We start from the raw sequence: 18,818 nt of genomic DNA, 5'->3' as shown, positions 1-18,818 counted from the left end.
GGTTTAGCTTCGCCATTGCATCTGGTTGTGAACTGATAGTTAACCAGCGTCTGCAATATTTCCACACCACCACAGACTATATAACATCGCCATCTGCTGGTGAATAATGTGAAGTCATTTGTTCATTTTCTAGAATCGGTGTTCAGTGATCACAGTATTAAACCCATAAATGAGTTCACAGAAGTCATAATATGCATTCTGTGGTGTGTCAATGTTTAATAATGAACACAACTTCATAGATCTCCCCAAATCATCCCCTGTCACATGGTCATGGAAGCTAAAAGCTTCTCTTCTAAGCTGTAATGTGCCATTACAGCCTCAGGAGGCAGAGATTTTCCTTCCCATGCTCATGTGTTGGTGTAGTTTGTGAGGGCACTATCTGTCTGATTCCATTGATTAGTTCAGCAAGCCCCCTTCCCAGTCTTCCATGGTGGCAATGGACAGCAGTATCCAAGTTATATCTCCCAACCGTCCCAGATCCATATGAACAGTCCCACATTTGGGGAGTTTTCTAGAGCTTAACAGTGTTTGAGTCTTTAGGACACTGTGGGCATCATACTGTGTGATGAACACTGTGGGAATATAGTACTATGTGTGTGTAGGGGAGAGGGCACTGTGGGGGTATCATATTGTGTGTGGGGGACTATAGGGGCATCATACTGTAAGAGAGGCATTATTGTGTTGGGGGCATCATATTGTGTGTGGGGGACCGTAAGGGCATCGTACTATAAGAGAGGCATTATTGTGTTGGGGGCATCATATTGTGTGTGGGGGACCGCAAGGGCGTCGTACTGTAAGAGAGGCATTATTGTGTTGGGGGCATCATATTGTGTGTGGGGGACTATGAGGGCATCATACTATTTGATGGGGGCATTGTGGGATAATCGGATTGTATATGGGAGATATGGAAGGAGCATCATACTGTTTAGGTCAGGCGGAAGAGGTATTCTAATTTGTGTTTTGGAGGCATCATTGTGTGGGCTGGAACAATGGGGGGCTTCTCTTGGAACTGTGAGGAAGGCCACTGTTTAGGGGCATCATACTGTGTGAGAGCAACAAATTGTGTAAGAGGGAATTGTAGGGCATCATATTGTGTGGAGTGGCATTATGAGTGTTTCACAAAACAAACCGGGTAGGGTTATGGTATGGCTAAACTGTAAAAAGAAAAAAAATGTGCCCAGCACAGTGTCACAGAGTCCCTCTTCTCTGTCCATCAGAGTTGGGAGGCAGATAGGTGAAAGGGGTTAACGGGGACTTTTTTTTGTCTATGGGGGCTAAACACTTACAGACAGTGATTCTTCTGCTTCCTGTGCTGTCATGTCGACAGAACAATTCCTAGCCTGCTGTAAATCAAAATGACAATGGTAGTGACGTCAAGTCGACAAAGCCGAGAAAAAGAGAAGGAACTGCTCTGATGATGTGATGTCACAGGAAGCAGAAAAATCACCAGTTGGAGCGGTCCCTGACCACGCTGAGCCGAGATAGACCGTCACAAGGCAGAACAGGCAATTAGTTAGCAAGTACCAGCCAATAAGTACTTAGCCCCATAGGGAAAAAGACATATGGGGATTAGAGGTCATAACCATTGCAGCAGGCTGTGTATAAAGGCTGGCACCCACTGCTGATGACACACTTCTAGAAATGTAAAGGATATCTTGTTTTATTATATAAAATGTGCAAAATGTGACGTTTTGGTCGGTATGACCTTTCTCAAACATGCTATAAAAATAACAAAAAAATGGCAGACAATCAAAATAAACATAAATAAATATACATCACGCAGAAACATACATGCAAGAATATACCACAAAAAATACAGGACATGAGCTTAACAGGTAACCACACACGTTTATGTGTATATATATTTGCCTGATGATCTGTGTTTTTAACATTACCTGATTCGCTCATAGCCTGTATTTTTCATTGTATATTTTTCCATGTATGTTTATGCATTATCTGTACATATTTATGTTTATTTTGACTGTATGCAAATTTTTTGTTATTTTTATAAGACATTTGAGAAAGGTCTTACCGCCTCAAATATCCAATTTTTGGATTGCACACAATAAAACATGATATCGTTAGAATTAGAGTGGTGGATTCTTACAGGGTGGACCCTATCCGAGCCCCCTACACACCTTGGAGTGCCGTACTGACCTATAGTACACATCTATAAATCGCTAGCCATGGCTTTCTTTGGGGACTGCATTACCATTATAGCTGATGACTGACCGTGCAGCTGAGAGAAGATACAAGTGCGTCTCGCAAAATTAGAATATCTTCAAAAAGTTAATTTATTTCATTTCTTCAACACAAAAAGTGAAACTCATATAGAATCATTACAGAGTGATCTATTTCAAGTATTTATTTCTGTTAATGTTGATGATTATGGCTTACAGCCAATGAAAACCCAAAAGTCATTATCTCAGTAAATTAGAATACTTTATAACACCAGCTTGAAAAAAATGATTTTAACATCCAAAATGTTGGCCTACTGATATATACAGTAAATGCACTCAATACTTGGTCGGGACTCCTTTGGCATCAATTACTGCATCAATGCGTTGTGGCAAGGAGGTGATCAGCCAGTGGCACTGCTGAGGTGTTATGGAAGCCCAGGTTGCTTGGATAGCAGCCTTCAGCTCGTCTGCATTGTTTGGTCTGGTGTCTCTCATCTTCCTCTTGAGAATACCCCATAGATTCTCTATGGGGTTAAGGTCAGGCGAGTTCGCTGGCCAATCAAGCACAGTGATATTGTGGTTTTTAAACCAGGTATTGGTACATTTGGCAATGTGGACAGGTGCCAAGTCCTGCTGGAGGATTAAATTTCCATCTCCCAAAAGCTTGTCTGCAGAGGGAAGCATGAAGTGCCCTAAAATTTCCTGGTAGACGGCTGCGCTGACTTTGGTCTTGATAAAACACAGTGGACCTACACCAGCAGATGACACGGCTCCCCAAACCATCACTGATTGTGGAAACTTCACACTAGACCTCAAGCAGCTTGGATTGTGGCCTCTCCACTCTCCCTCCAGACTCTGGGACCTTCATTTCCAAGTTCTAGTGTGAAGTATCCACAATCAATGATGGTTTGGGGAGCCATATCATCTGGTGGTATATGTACACTGTCCACACTGCCAAAAGTACCAATACCTGGTTTAAAGGGAACCTGTCACCCCCAAAATCGAAGGTGAGCTAAGCCCTGCAGTGCGCAAGTGCTGGGCCTCTCTGACCTTTCCCGGCGCCTGCGCACTACAGTACTTTGCTCTGCCCTCAACAGGGCAGACAAAGTACGCCTGCGCCGGAGCGTGAATACAAGAAGACGACGTCATCGTAAGATGATAGGAGGCCCCGGACCGGACCACGACGCCCATTGGACCAGAACTGAACCGGGACCGCCCCTGGGTGAGTATAATCTAACCTCTTTTTCTCATCTTTCAGGATACATCGGGGACTTATCTACAGCATTACAGAATGCTATAGATAAGCCCCTGATGCCGGTGGGCTTAGCTCACCTTCGATTTTGGGGGTGACAGGTTCCCTTTAAAAACAACAGTATCACTGTGCTTGATTGGCCAGCAAACTCGCCTGGCCTTAACCCCATAGAGAATCTATAGGGTATTGTCAAGAGGAAGATGAGACACCAGACCCAACAATGCAGACGAGCTGAAGGCTGCTATCAAAGCAACCTGGGCTTCCATAACACCTCAGCAGTGCCACAGGCTGATCGCCTCCATATCACGCCGCATTGATGCAAATGGAGCCCGACCAAGCATTGAGTGCATTTACTGAACACACATTTCAGTAGGCCATTTTAAAATCATTTTTCAAGCTGGTGTTATAAAGTATTCTAATTTACAGAAATAAACACTTGAAATAGATCACTCTGTTTATAATGACTCTATAGATGAGATTCACTTCACTTTTTGTATTGAAGAAATTAACTAAATTAACTTTTTGATGAGCAGTTTGTGAGCTGCACCTGTATAATAGACATTTGTAGTACATCCTAGCACTGTCTCACCAATGTGTGGCTGGATACAGCCCTTTATACAATGGTCCATACAGTGTGTATACATGTATATACGTCTACATGGGGCTCATAGACTCTCACACATGTCCCACACAGGCTCGTTACTTCGGAGCCCCCTGTATACTCTCAGCAGGACCATGGTGTAGGTGGTCTGCAGAGGTGACCATGACCAGCAGTGGTTGGACGGAGCTGTGTAGGAATACCTGGCACACTCAGGCGGCTGCTGCACATTACATAACAAGTCATGCGGGAGATAGAGCGGTTTCAGATCGTGACGTCATTTGGAGGCGCCGCTTGGAGGATTCTGGGACTGACAAGTGCGAAGTTTCCCCAGATCAGGACGAGCGCTGTCATTGTGGCCGCAGTGTGTGACTCCTGGAGGTCGTCGCCATGCCCCGAGGCAGCCGCAGCGTCCCTTCCCGCACGGCACCCAGGTGAGGAGACCTGCAGACACCGGGCCATGCAGCAGGACAGGGTGACAAGGTCCTTCATGCCCTTGGGCTAATGTCCTCAGTAACTGTAGACCTGTGTGACCGCAGAGAGCTTGGAGGGGGTGAAATGTGCCTGCAGCTTCGGCCATAATCCAGAATACACAGGGCCTGGACATTCCTGAATCATTAGAGATACTGCTCTGTATTTTGCACTTTCTGGGCAGTTCTTGGCAGAGGTTAAGCACAATCGCTCATCATCTTCTGCAACTTCCAGAGATCAATCTGTTACCTGAGCCCCCAAACGTTTTTTTACATATTGATAGAAATTCCACATTATTGGGTGGGTAGAGGAATTATGAGACCCCCACTGATGCCAAGTATAGGGGAGCCAGTTTCCGTATTACCAATACAAATCCTACTAATGTTCATTACCTATGCCCTGCAGGATTGGCCTCTGCTCGCAGCCACATTCTGGAGTCTCTGTTCTGCTTTAGGATCAGAGAATCAAAATTCATGTGTAGAACAGATCCATTGGATCCCGTGGTCCCCAGCCTTCCTCACCATGAGAGCCACATTCAGTTCCCTCTCCCCTCATAGTAGTGACACCCAGACCCTAGTATAAAGACAGCCTAAGCTCCCCCACAGAAAGCCTGCTGAGACCTTGTGCCCCCTGCTTTATAGGCAGTGTATTTCCAGTAGTGTCTGCTTTACCCACACTCCATATTTTTACATCACTCACCGTACTATTGCATCCAGCTTCACGCAGCCCCCTCACTGGCAGTATCATCCTATTGGCATATGTACCACTATATGGGCCCTCAGATCTGCTCTTCTGTGCTACTCAGACCATCTGGAGACCTGTTTGCTACACCTGGTCTTAATACACCAACCTGGCAGACAGCCGCGAGCCACACGTTGGGGACACCTGCATTACAGAATGGGTGCCACCTGAAGCAGAAGGGTCTCATTGACTATGATGAGGTTCATCTATTCCATTTTTGTGTGTTTATTATAGTCAGTGGACCCTTCTTCAGTTTCATTCTGTTCTCCATTCTTGTGTCATTATTACCATCTGTTTTTCTTGTATGTAATAAAAAAAAAAAAAAATCATCCAAATTTATTCTACTCATGAAACAGTAAAACCCATCTACTCAGGTGACACGTGGATGGCATCCGTGTGCTGTCCATTTTTTTATGGACCCATTAACTTGACTGGACATTTGATCTGCAAATTGGATCAAAATTGGACTTGTCTCCTGACCATAAAAACCCAAACATGAGTAGCTGGTGGCCATAGAGATAGCCGGTAACTGGTGTACTTCGCCAATGCCCACATTTCCTATTGTGCAGCCATATTTTTGTTATGTAATGGACAGTGATGGATGAAATGTAGTATAAATGTAATGCAGATATTTATTTCAGTTACTTTTGTTTTATATCTGCTATATGGAAATACGGCTCCATATTTAAAAATTTGCTCTTCCAAAAATTGATTTTTTTATGGATTCACTTTTATGCTAAAAGTAGTTTTGGATCCCTTCAGAGGAATTTAAAGGGGTATTCTCAAGATGTCTCTTGAGCTGCTCAGACCTATGCAGTTTCCTTGGTTCCTGGTGGGGCGGCCTCTCTATTCCTTAAGGGACAGTTCTGGTGAATGGCAGAGATGTGGAATTAGATCATGTTCACACGATCAGTATTTGACCAGTATTTTCCATCAGTATTTGTAATCCAAAACCAGTCGGGTGATAAATGCAGAAGTGATGACGTGTTTCTATTATACTTTTCCTCTGATTGTTCCATTCCTGATTTTGGTTTGCAAATACTCATGTAAAATACTGAACATGTGAATGTGGCCTATAAAGCTGAGCACAAGGTCTCCTGTAGCACATTCAGCTATTAGTAGTTAGTTCTGGAGTGTACACTGATGTCACTACAGTTACATATAGAGATATCGGGGTATTTGGACAAGCATGCAGCTCAGGAAAGCGAGACACCTGATTTCGGAGAAGCCAGTGCTGCAGGCTGGTGAAATCACAGGATTTATGACAGGAGCTTAGGAGGAGGGAGGTGAGAAGAAATCAATGGGTTGTCATAAGGTGTTTGGGATATTAATAGTTAACCCCGCTCCTGGAATGTAACTACTGATTGTAACACTTTCAGCCAGGATCTGGGCAAGCACTAGTGGCCAAGCTCCATGGCAAACATCTGTACAATATGTAAGATAAAAGCTCTCATTGCAGGCAAATGACATCAGATAGAAAAAGTAAGTCAATTGCAAACTTGCTTATTTTCTTGCTGGCTAACAAATTAACCCAATTTCATTACTTGAGAATACCCTGATAAGGAAACCTTTTCTTTAACCCAATGAAATGTATAAGGTACGTCCAGTGTTTCGGGTGCATTCAGGAACCATCAGTTGCTTCAATTCTGAAGGCATTCTCCTATAGAAGTAATCATTTTACAGAATACCTTGTATATATTTATATAATTTGATGAAACAGTCTGCATTTTTTCTGTTGGATTAGAAATGTTTGGTATTACTTATTTACTTTCATTTGTCGTTGTAGCCCTGCTCCCTCTCATGCCCCGACTCCTGCACATCCAGCACCTTCTGCTGTAGCCACAGCTCCATCCCAGGGGCCTGGATTAATGGCTCAGATGGCTACTACAGCAGCTGGTGTGGCAGTGGGGTCAGCTGTTGGACACGTCCTTGGTGGAGCCCTCACTGGAGCTTTTAGTGGTGGCAGCTCCGAGCCTGTGAAGCCAGCTGTACAGGTGGGTATCCACTTAGAAGTAATCGTGAAATATACCAGTTAGTTCATTCAGTTGGATATGGTCTTGTCCAAAATCTGTTATTTGATGTCATATTGTAAGTTCTAGAAGATTTAAGCTATGTTTGCGACATCTACTGCAATTACTTTCCTGATCGCCCTTACTTATAATGCCATTCAATACACATCAGTCTAATGTTGGCCACCTTCAAAGATATCAACGGTTCCTCAGGCACTCTGTGTATGGTGGAGCCAGCCAACTGGTTGTCGGGGAAGATGTTGATTGGGCATATCCGATTTCAGACTGACTTTTGCTTTATTATTCAAGAGAAAAGCCACCGACAGAGATGTCTGTCGGCAGCTTTCTCATGGAGAACACAGAAGCGCACGGCTGAACGAGAACTCCTGTGTATGGGAGAGAAAGCCAAGATCGCTTTTCGGGGCCCCCAGCTATCTAATGGGTATAGGGGCCCTAACAGCCAAACCACTCTATTAATCACAGATATGCTGCAGAACTCCGTGCCATCATAACTTCCACCCATGATCAGCAGTGCTGTGCAGTCTTCAATGTCTGAGCCTTAGTTCAAATCTCTGTTTCTTATCTCTGTGTTTCTGCTTCATCAGAGGAGCACAACAAACAAATTAACAAAAGTGAAGGTTCCCTGACATGAATGATAACAACAGAGTCTGATGGTCCCTTATGATAGGTGTTATCCAGTGATGGGGCATCAAATACTACTAGACACAATAGTACAGCATCCTCAATATCTGATTAAATCTTCTTTAGAGGCTCCCGTCACAAATGTGATGTAGATCTTGTGCCAGAGAGAGGATTGGCCAAGCGCGCTAAACCTTATTTAGGTGTACAGCCCCAGCTTCATATCAGATGCTTGCAAGCCCCGGAGTGCAGAGTGGAGGGACACAGTGGCCCATAGCCTGTGCTCACATGTCATATAGCGACTGACTCACAGCGGCTCCAGCGCACTCCATTCCAAATGGGCATTTCAGTGTCCTGTTTTTGGGATCTTGAGTAGGTGTGGGTGGGTCAAGCACCTATTAATCAGAAAGTTGTCACGTATTCACAGGGCTTTTTTACCTTTTAGACTAGTAGGGAAGGGAAAAAGAAAATGAGGGAGAATGTGATTAAAACTGTACTTTTATTTCGTAATCAGTAAAAAGTAATATTAAAATAGAATCCACATACATCCGCGCCAACATTGAATGGTTATCAGTGTGTCAGTGCAGGCGGGCTGTGGTAATGTCTGCAGCCATTAGCACCATGCTGTTGGAGCGCCCACTAGGACCGTGGGATACTCGGTACCACCGGGTCTGGCGGAACTTAAAGGTTGGTCATGGCAGCAGTGACACAGTCCATGGCCCTGGGTGTCCAATAATAGAGGATAAAGTGTAGTGGCAAATAAAGTCTAAAGAGTAATGTTCGTGATGCCACCTGTGGTACTCTGCCAGGGATGCCCAACACTGCTTAAAGGGGTCCCCTGGGGCTGATGGTATTGCAGCAGAGTTGGTATAGCTCCCCACAGGTAGAGCTTGGTCCCCAGGGCTCCCGATGCAATTGGTAAGGGGTGGTAGATGTTGAGATGCAGGCAAGAATTGGAGTACACAGGGTTGCAGTCTCTTTACCTTTTACTGGTGAAGTTCTGGTACACGGATTACAGGTGGTCCTTGAGGCTTCACACAGGGTCCTTTCTCAATCTGTCCTTTTAGGTGGACACTACCCGCATGGCAGGCAGCTCGAACCTTTTTACAGGTGCCCCTTCTCTCGTGGTGACTCTGGGCTCTAATCTGCTGCTGTGCCTTCGGGTGTCAGTGGTGGCCAGGAGACCTGCAATTTCCTGCCCTCCGGCTTCTGCTGTGGGGCATACAGTTCCCACACAACCTCCGACTCTGGTGTCCAGATTCTTGCACTCAAACCTGGAGTGAGCCCAATCGCAGCTCCACTCCAGTTTCTCTCTCCTCCTGTGCTTCCTCTCCCTTCACTGTCTCACACAGGCTGACTTCTAACTCCTCCTCCAAGCCACAACTTATAGGGAAGCTACCATGAAACCGGGTCTAGAGCTCCCCCTTCTGGCCTGGAGTCAGGAAAGTGTTGTATGCTAGTGTTACCTGCTAAAGGGATCCCTTCTCGCTTCCAGGCATCACCCTCCCCGAGAGGCAGGCAATACCACTGTGCCATCCGGATTCCTGGGGTGTTACACTACTATTGCACACGTGGATATCATGATCCCTGTATCAGTTTATATGGTCATCCAATCTAACATCACTGGGATTGGGACATGTGTCCCAGACGCGTGTTTCGCCGGGATACCGGCTTTTTCCAAATCTCCTTGCCCCATTTTATTGAAAGATAGGGATACAAGTGATACATCCCATAAGGTTCTTTTTATTGATGACCCTGTAAATATGGATACTAATCTGACCAGTAATTGATTAGGAACATTGGTCAAGAATCCTATTCAAAATACAATACTTTTTCACATCCTGGTATTTAATCTGGATTTAGTGGATCACAGCTGTGATTGCGTTTGTTATAGTTGTGATCCTATGTACAGCCATACACGGATTCTATTTTAATATGACTTTTTATTGATTACGAGATAAAAGTAAATTTTTATTCTCATTCACCCTCATTTTCTTTTTCTCTTACTTACTAGTCTACAATCTTTCTGGTGGTGTAATGTCCAATGAGATATTACAGTCCCATTCTTTTTTTACCTTTTAAATTGTGTGTGTGTTTTTTTCTTAATTGAAAGTGTCAAACAATTTATAAAAATACAGACCCCCACACTCCCCCCACCCCTGTTAAAAAAAAAAAAATTAAAAAAAAATCCCAGCATGCAGAGCTTATTTCTTAAAGTGCACATCTACGGTTGGAGCCATGGTCCTGCATACAGCAGAAAATAAAGGGTTGTGTAATTCATAAAGGAGAATGAGCAATAAGACAAATGATAAATCTGTAGTAACCCCTCATTCACCTTCCCTCTACTCCAGAATGCATAAAATATTTGTCAAAGAAGACAGAAACTGCCTAACATCTTTCTCGCCCCAATCGGGAAGTCAGCAAGTATTATTAAGATATCTCTTATCCCTTTCCATCAACTGCAGCAAACCCAGACGGAACATCCATAGGGCTTTTGGATAGTTGTTGGCCAAACGCCACTTTAATCTATTTGGTACCATTTACATGTTGTACTCCTCCTTATGGGGTCTTTGGTTAACATACATTTTGGAGAATGAGGGTACTAAATAAGTTGAACATATACTTGGGATATGTTCTACTCGGGTGACAAATGAAAGTCACACAAATGCTAGGAGATGGGGCACAGACATCACTGGAATAGAGCTGGAATGGAACGTCAATATAGGGTACTTGTATTTTACAAGGGCGAAATGAGTTGTCTTGAGTAGTGGACAATCCCTTTAATACTAATTTGATATAGCCATCAGCATAGCGTGACAGCCCTTTTTATAGGATAGGTGCAATGGAACCTGCCAGGTGGTTGTTTGTCATTTTAAAAATATGTACCCTCTTCTATATTCTCCAATCAAGACCATTCTCTTACTAAGTTAGTGTTATTGGTATTTTATGTGGGGTGATGTTAGGAGGTAAGGGGATCTACTGACATTAATACACCAGTAACCAGCAGATCAGTGAGAACACAGGAAGGAACACGTTTATTTGACCCTTCCTACCTATTTATTTTTTCACGATAAGAAACCTAATGGACCATAATGTACCAAAAAAGATCAAGAAGGAGACATACCCCTAGATTTCCTTTAAAGAAGCCCTCCTCCCATCAAAATGTTTGTCCTCTTAATATATTGCAGTCATCATATTATATAGCGGGGTGTACATGCAATTGCTCATTCTGCCTTTCTACTCAGCTAATTCTTCTGTTTTCCATTAGGTCTATGATATCACATGATTAAAAACTGACTAGGTGATTCTTTCTAAGCTCTATGTAGAAAAAGGAGGTCAGTTTTCCCTGTATGAGTCAAAAGTTCCTGGTAGACAGAAGGAGTAGGGAGCAGCTGGGTCGGTAGTTAAAGAGGGGAATGATAAATGCAGGGACAAGAGACTTCCTGTTTCTACACAGGTCATAGAAAAAAGAATAATTAACTAGGTAGAAAGGCAAAATGAGCAATTGTAAGTACACAGTGCTGTATAAAATGATGACTGCAATATATTAAGATTATAAAATCTTTGATGGGAGGAGGGCTTCTGTAATGCTTTGTTTGCACGTTCAGTATATGGTCAGTATTTTACATCAGTATTTGGAAGTTAAAACCAGGAGTGGGTGATAAATGCAGAAGTGATGACGTTTCTATTAGACTTTTTCTCTGATTGTCCCACTCCTGGTTTTGGCTTACAATGTTTGCACGTTCAGTATATGGTCAGTATTTTACATCAGTATTTGGAAGTTAAAACCAGGAGTGGGTGATAAATGCAGAAGTGGTGACGTTTCTATTAGACTTTTTCTCTGATTGTCCCACTCCTGGTTTTGGCTTACAAATACTGACCAAATACTGATAGTGTGAATGTAGCCTAAGTGGGACTATTTTTCAAGAATTAAGGGTAAAGAGAGTTGTGAAATGACCCCTCTCAGCTCTTCTAAATATCTTCGACTTATTTCATTTATATCAAATTTTCCGTGGATATTAGCAATGCGGGACAATCCATTTCAAATGGGTGTTTTAAAAAAAAAAAAAAAAAAAAAAAAAAAAGGCTTTTTGTAACCCCACTCAGTTGCAAAAAAATAACTAGCATGCTACTGATTCCTGATGGCGAGTCTTTGTCCAGATCTGAGGCACTTTACGTGACACATCCCTGGCTGAAATCACTCGGATATCTGTTGTGGATGTACAGTGTGAAGTGCCAGGGATCAGCATGAAGAAGGACGTGTCAGAACTGCAAACCCTAAGAGGGGGAGAAGGTGCTGCTCCAGTTACCACTCAGAATAAGTGTTTATAGGGTGTTTTTGGATGTAATTGATGTGTTATTTTCACTTTTTTCCTCTATTTCTGATAATACCCTCTTTTTTTTCCTATAGGAGCCCCCGAAGCCCCCTGCTTTCTCCCAGCAGCCCCAGTCACAATATGGTCCCTGTGACTATGAGATGAAGCAGTTTCTGGACTGTGCTACCACACAGAGCGACCTGACACTGTGCGAGGGATTTAGCGAAGCTTTAAAGCAGTGCAAATACAACTATGGTGGGTATCCATGTATGGGAGGATGGATCATGGTGTAGAATCACCCACCTGAAGGAATTAAAGGAGTTTTCACATCTCCAAGGTCATATCTCAATATGTAGTAGGTGTAATAATAATATTAGCAAATACCTCCAATCAGAAATGTAGAATAGTTATTCTGATTCGCTATGTCACTTTCCCCATGTGCAGGGCATTGCAGTAGCTTAGGTATCTTTGGTTACGACCACTAACTAACTGTCACTATATGAGTGGTCATAACCATGATACCTAAGCTACTGCAATGCCCTGCACATGGTTTTAAGTGACATAGCTAATCAGAATAACTATACTACATTTCTGATTGGAGGTAATTGCTAATTTTATTATTATTACACCTACTACAATTTGGGATAGGACCTTGGAGATGGGAATACCCCTTTAACTATTTGTGAGACTGCAAGACACCTCTGTTATAAAGGTAATTATTTCACGTGAGATCATGGGTGAGTTATCAGAAACTCTCATGGGCATGATCGACCTCATTAGTGAATACTGTATCTTGTTGCCTGGAATATGGTGACTAGGAGAGAGGGAAGACATAAGAGGAATCGGTTATTATTTATTGTTATAGCGCCATTTATTCCATGGCGCCTTACATGTGAGGAGGGGTATACATAATAAAAACAAGTACAATAATCTTGAACAATACAAGTCACAACGAGTACAGGAGGAGAGAGGACCCTGCCCGCGAGGGCTCACAATCTATAAGGGATGGGTGAGGATACAGTAGCTGGTCATGCAGCGTTTTGGTTGATCGGTGGTTACTGCAGGTTGTAGGCTTGTCGGAAGAGGTGGGTCTTCAGCTTCTTTTTGAAGGTTTCAATGGTATGCGAAAGTCTGATATGTTGTGGTAGAGGGTTCCAGAGTAGGGGTGATACGCGAGAGAAATCTTGTATGCGATTGTGGGAAGAGGAGATAAGAGGGGAGTAGAGAAGGAGATCTTGTGAGGATCAGAAGTTGTGTGCAGGTAAGTACCGGGAGACGAGGTCACAGATGTATGGAGGAGGCAGGTTGTGGATGGCTTTGTACGTGATGGTTATGGTTTTGTACTGGAGTCTCTGGGTAATGGGGAGCCAGTGAAGGGCTTGACAGAGGGGAGAGGCCGGGGAATAGCGGGGGGACAGTTGGATTAGTCGGGCAGCAGAGTTTAGAATAGATTGGAGGGGTGCGAGAGTGTTAGGCTGGGGTCACACATGCGTGTTTTACGTACGTAAGAGCGCAAAAACTACGTACGTAAAACTCGCATTACATACGGCACAATGCTTCTCAATGGGGCTGCTCCTATTAGCCGTATATTACGGTTCAGTATTATACGGCGTTCTACGGCCGTACAAAATCGCAGCATGCTGCGTTTGTCAGCGTATTGCGCAAATAATACGCCAATGAAAGTCTATGGGGGCGAGAAAAATACGGATTCCACACGGACCAGCAGTGTGACTTGCGAGAAATACGCAGCGCTGTTAGTGAAAAGTCGGTAATTCAATTGCCGGCTTTTCATTTCTCCTGCACAAACCCGACAGGATATGAGACGTGGTTTACATACAGTAAACCATCTCATATCCCCTTTTTTTTTGCATATTCCACACTACTAATGTTAGTAGTGTGTATGTGCAAAATTTCAGCGCTGTAGCTGCTGAAATAAAGGGTTAAATGGCGGAAAAAATTGGCGTGGGCTCCCGCGCAATTTTCTCCGCCAGAGCGGTAAAGCCAGTGACTGAGGGCAGATATTAATAGCCAGGAGAGGGTCCATGGTTATTGGCCCCCCCGTGGCTACAAACATCTGCCCCCAGCCACCCCAGAAAAGGCACATCTGGAAGATGCGCCTATTCTGGCACTTGGCCACTCTCTTCCCACTCCCTGTAGCGGTGGGATATGGGGTAATGAAGGGTTAATGCCACCTTGCTATTGGAAGGTGACATTAAGCCAGATTAATGATGGAGAGGCGTCAATTATGACACCTATCCATTATTAATCCAATTGTAGGAAAGGGTTAAAAAACACACACACACATGATTGAAAAGTATTTTAATGAAATAAACACAGCGGTTGTTGTAATAATTTATTGTTCTCTCAAATCCATTTGCAGTCCCTCGCTTGGCAACATAATAAACGCACAAGATACATACCTTCTGATGTACTGTCAGGTCCAACGATGTAATCCATCTGAAGGGGTTAACTAATATTACAGGCAGGAGCCCTGCTAATGCAGCTGTGCTCCGTGCCTGTAATCCCCGGCGAATGAATGAAATGTAGGTCATTGACCTACATTTCATTCAGTCGCGGTGATGCGCCCCCTGGTGGATGTCCTCATATGACCTGGAGCGTGGGAAAAAGTTCCCAGGCTGCAGTTCATGAGAACATCCACCAGAGGGCGCCTCACCGCGAATGAATGAAATGTAGGTCAATGACCTACATTTCATTCATTCGCCGGGGATTACAGGCACGGAGCACCGCTGCATTTAGCAGGGCTCCTGCCTGTAATATTAGTTAACCCCTTCAGATGGATTACATCGTTGGACCTGACAGTACATCAGAAGGTATGTATCTTGTGCGTTTATTATGTTGCCAAGCGAGGGACTGCAAATGGATTTGAGAGAACAATAAATTATTACAACAACCGCTGTGTTTATTTCATTAAAATACTTTTCAATCATGTGTGTGTGTTTTTTAACCCTTTCCTACAATTGGATTAATAATGGAGAGGTGTCATAATTGACGCCTCTCCATTATTAATCTGGCTTAATGTCACCTTTCAATAGCAAGGTGGCATTAACCCTTCATTACCCCATATCCCACCGCTACAGGGAGTGGGAAGAGAGTGGCCAAGTGCCAGAATAGGCGCATCTTCCAGATGTGCCTTTTCTGGGGTGGCTGGGGGCAGATGGTTTTAGCCACGGGGGGGCCAATAACCATGGACCCTCTCCTGGCTATTAATATCTGCCCTCAGTCACTGGCTTTACCACTCTGGCGGAGAAAATTGCGCGGGAGCCCACGCCAATTTTTTCCGCCATTTAACCCTTTATTTCAGCAGCTACAGCGCAGAAATTTTGCACATACACACTACTAACATTAGTAGTGTGGAATATGCAAAAAAAAGGGGGATATGAGATGGTTTACTGTATGTAATCATGTCTCATATCCTCTCGGGTTTGTGAAGGAGAAATGAAAAGCCGGCAATTGAATTACCGGCTGTTCACAGATATCGCGCTGATTGAAATCTAAATACAGAATATATATATATGTGTCACAATGACATATATATATATACTGTATATATGTTTTCCCGAACATTTGAGCACATAAATCCATTAGATGTCGGTTTTGCAAGCCTGCGCGAAAATCTCGCAGTACGGATGCCATACGGATTACATACGGAGGATGCCATGCGCAAAATACGCTGACACACCCTGACTACGGATCACTATTTTGGGAACATTTCTCCGTATTACGGCCGTAGTACGGACGTATAATACGTGGCGTATTGTCTTACGCCATGTGTGACCCCAGCCTTAGAGGGGAGGCCACAGAGCAGGAGGTTGCAGTAGTGAAGGCGAGAGATGATGAGGGCATGGACTAGGGTTTTTGCAGATTCTTGAATTATTAATGTACGGATCCGTGAAACATTTTTGAGTTGAAGGCGGCAGGAAGTGGAGACGGCTTGGATATGTGGTTTGAAGGAGAGATCAGTGTCAAGGATTACCCTGAGGCAGCGAGCTTGTGGGACTGGGGAGATTGGGCAGCCGTTTACTTAATGGATAGGTCCGTTTAGGGGGTCGCCTGAGATGGGGGAAAGATGATGAATTCTGTTTTGTCCATATTAAGTTTTAGAAATCTAGTGGAGAAGAAGGATGAAATAGCAGACAGACATTGAGGGATTCTGGATAGTAGGGTGGTGATTAGTGATGAGCGAATATACTCGTTGCTCGAGATTTCTCGAGCATGCTCGGGGGTCCTCCGAGTATTTTTTAGTGCTTGGAGATTTAGTTTTTCTTGCCGCAGCGCAATGATTTACATCTGTTAGGCAGCTTAAGTACATGTGGGGATTCCCTAGCAACCAGGCAACCCCCACATGTACTTATGCTGGCTATCAGATGTAAATCATTCAGCTGCGGCAAGAAAAACTAAATCTCTAATGAGTATATTTGCTCATCACTAGTGGTGATATCTGATCCAGAGATGTAGATCTGTGTGTCATCAGCATAGAGGTGATACTGAAAGCCATGAGATTCTATGGGCTGTCCCAGGCCAAAGGTGTAAATGGTGAAGAGCAGGGGCCCTAGAACTGAACCTTGCGGGACTCCGACAGATAGAGGGCACGATAAGGAGGTGGTGTGTGAGTGGGAGACGCTGAATGTCCGGTCTGTTAGGTATGACGAGATCCAGGATAGGGCCAAGTCTGTGATGCCAAGAGATGAGAGGGTCTGTAGTAATAGGGAATGGTCCACTTTGTCAAAGGCAGAGGAAAAGTCCAGGAGGAGGAAGACAGAGTAGTGTCGCTTGCTCTTGGCGGTTAATAGGTCATTGGTGACCTTAGTTAGGGCAGTTTCAGTGGAGTGGTGTGACCGGAAGCCTGATTGTAAGCGGTTGAAGAGGGAGCAGGAAGAGAGATGGGAAGACAGTTCAAGATGGACGTGTTGTTCCAGTAGTTTTGAGGCATAGGTGAGAAGTTCACTCATGTTTAGGGTAAGGCTGTTACTGGTATACTTCTTAGAAGCGGCAGCACTTTTAAGGTGGTCAGGTCCATGGGGGGCTGAAGGGGAAGGCTTATGATGTGTAGATTTCATCAGTTTGTTCTAATAAAACACATTTACAGCACAGAGGTAACTTGTTTGTCCCAGGCCCTAATGCAAAACCTGTAATGTAGGCCCGCAAGTATCGTGAGGCATTTATTGTACAGTACTGGTGTCCGCTTATGTTGCTGTGGGGTCTTTGCACCTTCCCAGACACTAGGATTTAGGAGAGACTGGAAAATTTGTGCTCGCTATGGTTCTGCATCTGGTTGAGGCCTCATTCAGACATCTTTTTTTAACATGCATGTTGTATCAGTATTTTTCACAGAGAGAACACCTACCCATAATAAGCTTTGGAGTTATTCACATTGCTGAGGGTTTTTTTGCTGACTGCATGTCAGGAAAAAACAAAATCAGACATGTCTGTTTTTATTCTGAGACACAGTTCAAAATCACCCATACAACTCTATAGGGTGATAAATCAGCACACAATTTAATCTGTCCATGTGATGTCTCTTTTTAACATTCTAATGAATAAGAGAAGTTTTGCCTTTTTTTTTTTTTTTGCATACAAGAAAATCACTGGTAAAACACTGATGGAACAAACTGACTGACCAAATACTGATGCAAATCAAATGAAAACCACTGTCTGAATGAGGCCTTAGACTATTAAGTGATAATTGATACGCTATAACTATGGTTTTCTGACTTTTGTAGGTGTCACCTCCCTTTTGTGACATTTCTTGCTAGCCCTGTTGGACAGAAGACCTACAAGAAGCCACTGTTTCACATTTCGGTTATCTGCTTTTAATATTAGATCTATCAAATAGAATAATAAATAAATCTAGATATATTTATATGTAATCCTGCAATTTTGTGTTTTCTTCTGAGCATGCGTACTACCGCTCCAACAGGGATAAAAGTGCTCCATTCTGCCAATTGTAGGGGCTTCCACTTGTCGGACCTCCACGAATCAATAAGTAATCACCTATAACCTGACAGCTGATGCATGGATAGCACATATATGTCATCAGTTGTGAAGTGGTTAAAAGCGGCTCGGGAGACTAGTCAGACAGGCCGGTCCCGCGGCTTCTCCCTGCCTGCTCCTTCTGAGTAACATACCTGCAGCCAGTGTCTGATACATGCTGCCCATGGATGGGCACATAAAGTACAAAAATATTAGAAATTTGTAAATGAATGACATGTAGATCGAGAAATTGTAGTCAGGTTCTGCCAGGACTTCAAAACTATCTAACTACAGCAAATTCTTTCCACCCGTTTTCTATTGTGCCCTCTGTATATTGCACTGTATACATTTGGACTGCAGATTGCAGCAAGGACTTTAAATAGGTTCTATGAACCAATTAACCCAATGAGCAATATGCCATTTAGTTTTGACTATTACAGGGCTGAGCTGCAGTTTTGGCAAACAGGGAGTTAATGGTGTATTGCAAGAGGTCTGGCTGGCCCTTATATATACGGAGCTACCGACGGGGCTGTAACCTTGATGAATAAGTGCGTCACACTTTGAAATGGGTTTTGTTTGTTTCTGGACCCAGCGATGCTCCGTACCTCAGTGACGTCACGC

At 43.7% G+C, this 18,818-nt stretch overlaps 1 protein-coding gene across 1 annotated transcript; it reads left to right on the top strand.

Moving 5' to 3' along the window:
• Positions 1-4,306: 4,306 nt before the first annotated feature.
• On the top strand, positions 4,307-18,094 carry CHCHD10 (coiled-coil-helix-coiled-coil-helix domain containing 10). The gene is made up of 4 exons (XM_077293453.1): positions 4,307-4,464; positions 7,029-7,236; positions 12,302-12,461; positions 17,948-18,094. Exons 1-4 carry the CDS (start codon positions 4,421-4,423, stop codon positions 17,965-17,967), a joined length of 432 nt encoding a protein of 143 aa, XP_077149568.1. The 5' UTR covers positions 4,307-4,420; the 3' UTR covers positions 17,968-18,094.
• Positions 18,095-18,818: the final 724 nt, after the last annotated feature.

Source organism: Ranitomeya variabilis, chromosome 1, assembly GCF_051348905.1.
Source record: "Ranitomeya variabilis isolate aRanVar5 chromosome 1, aRanVar5.hap1, whole genome shotgun sequence".
Taxonomy (NCBI): domain Eukaryota; kingdom Metazoa; phylum Chordata; class Amphibia; order Anura; family Dendrobatidae; genus Ranitomeya; species Ranitomeya variabilis.
This window is presented reverse-complemented; position numbering and strand designations above follow the sequence as displayed.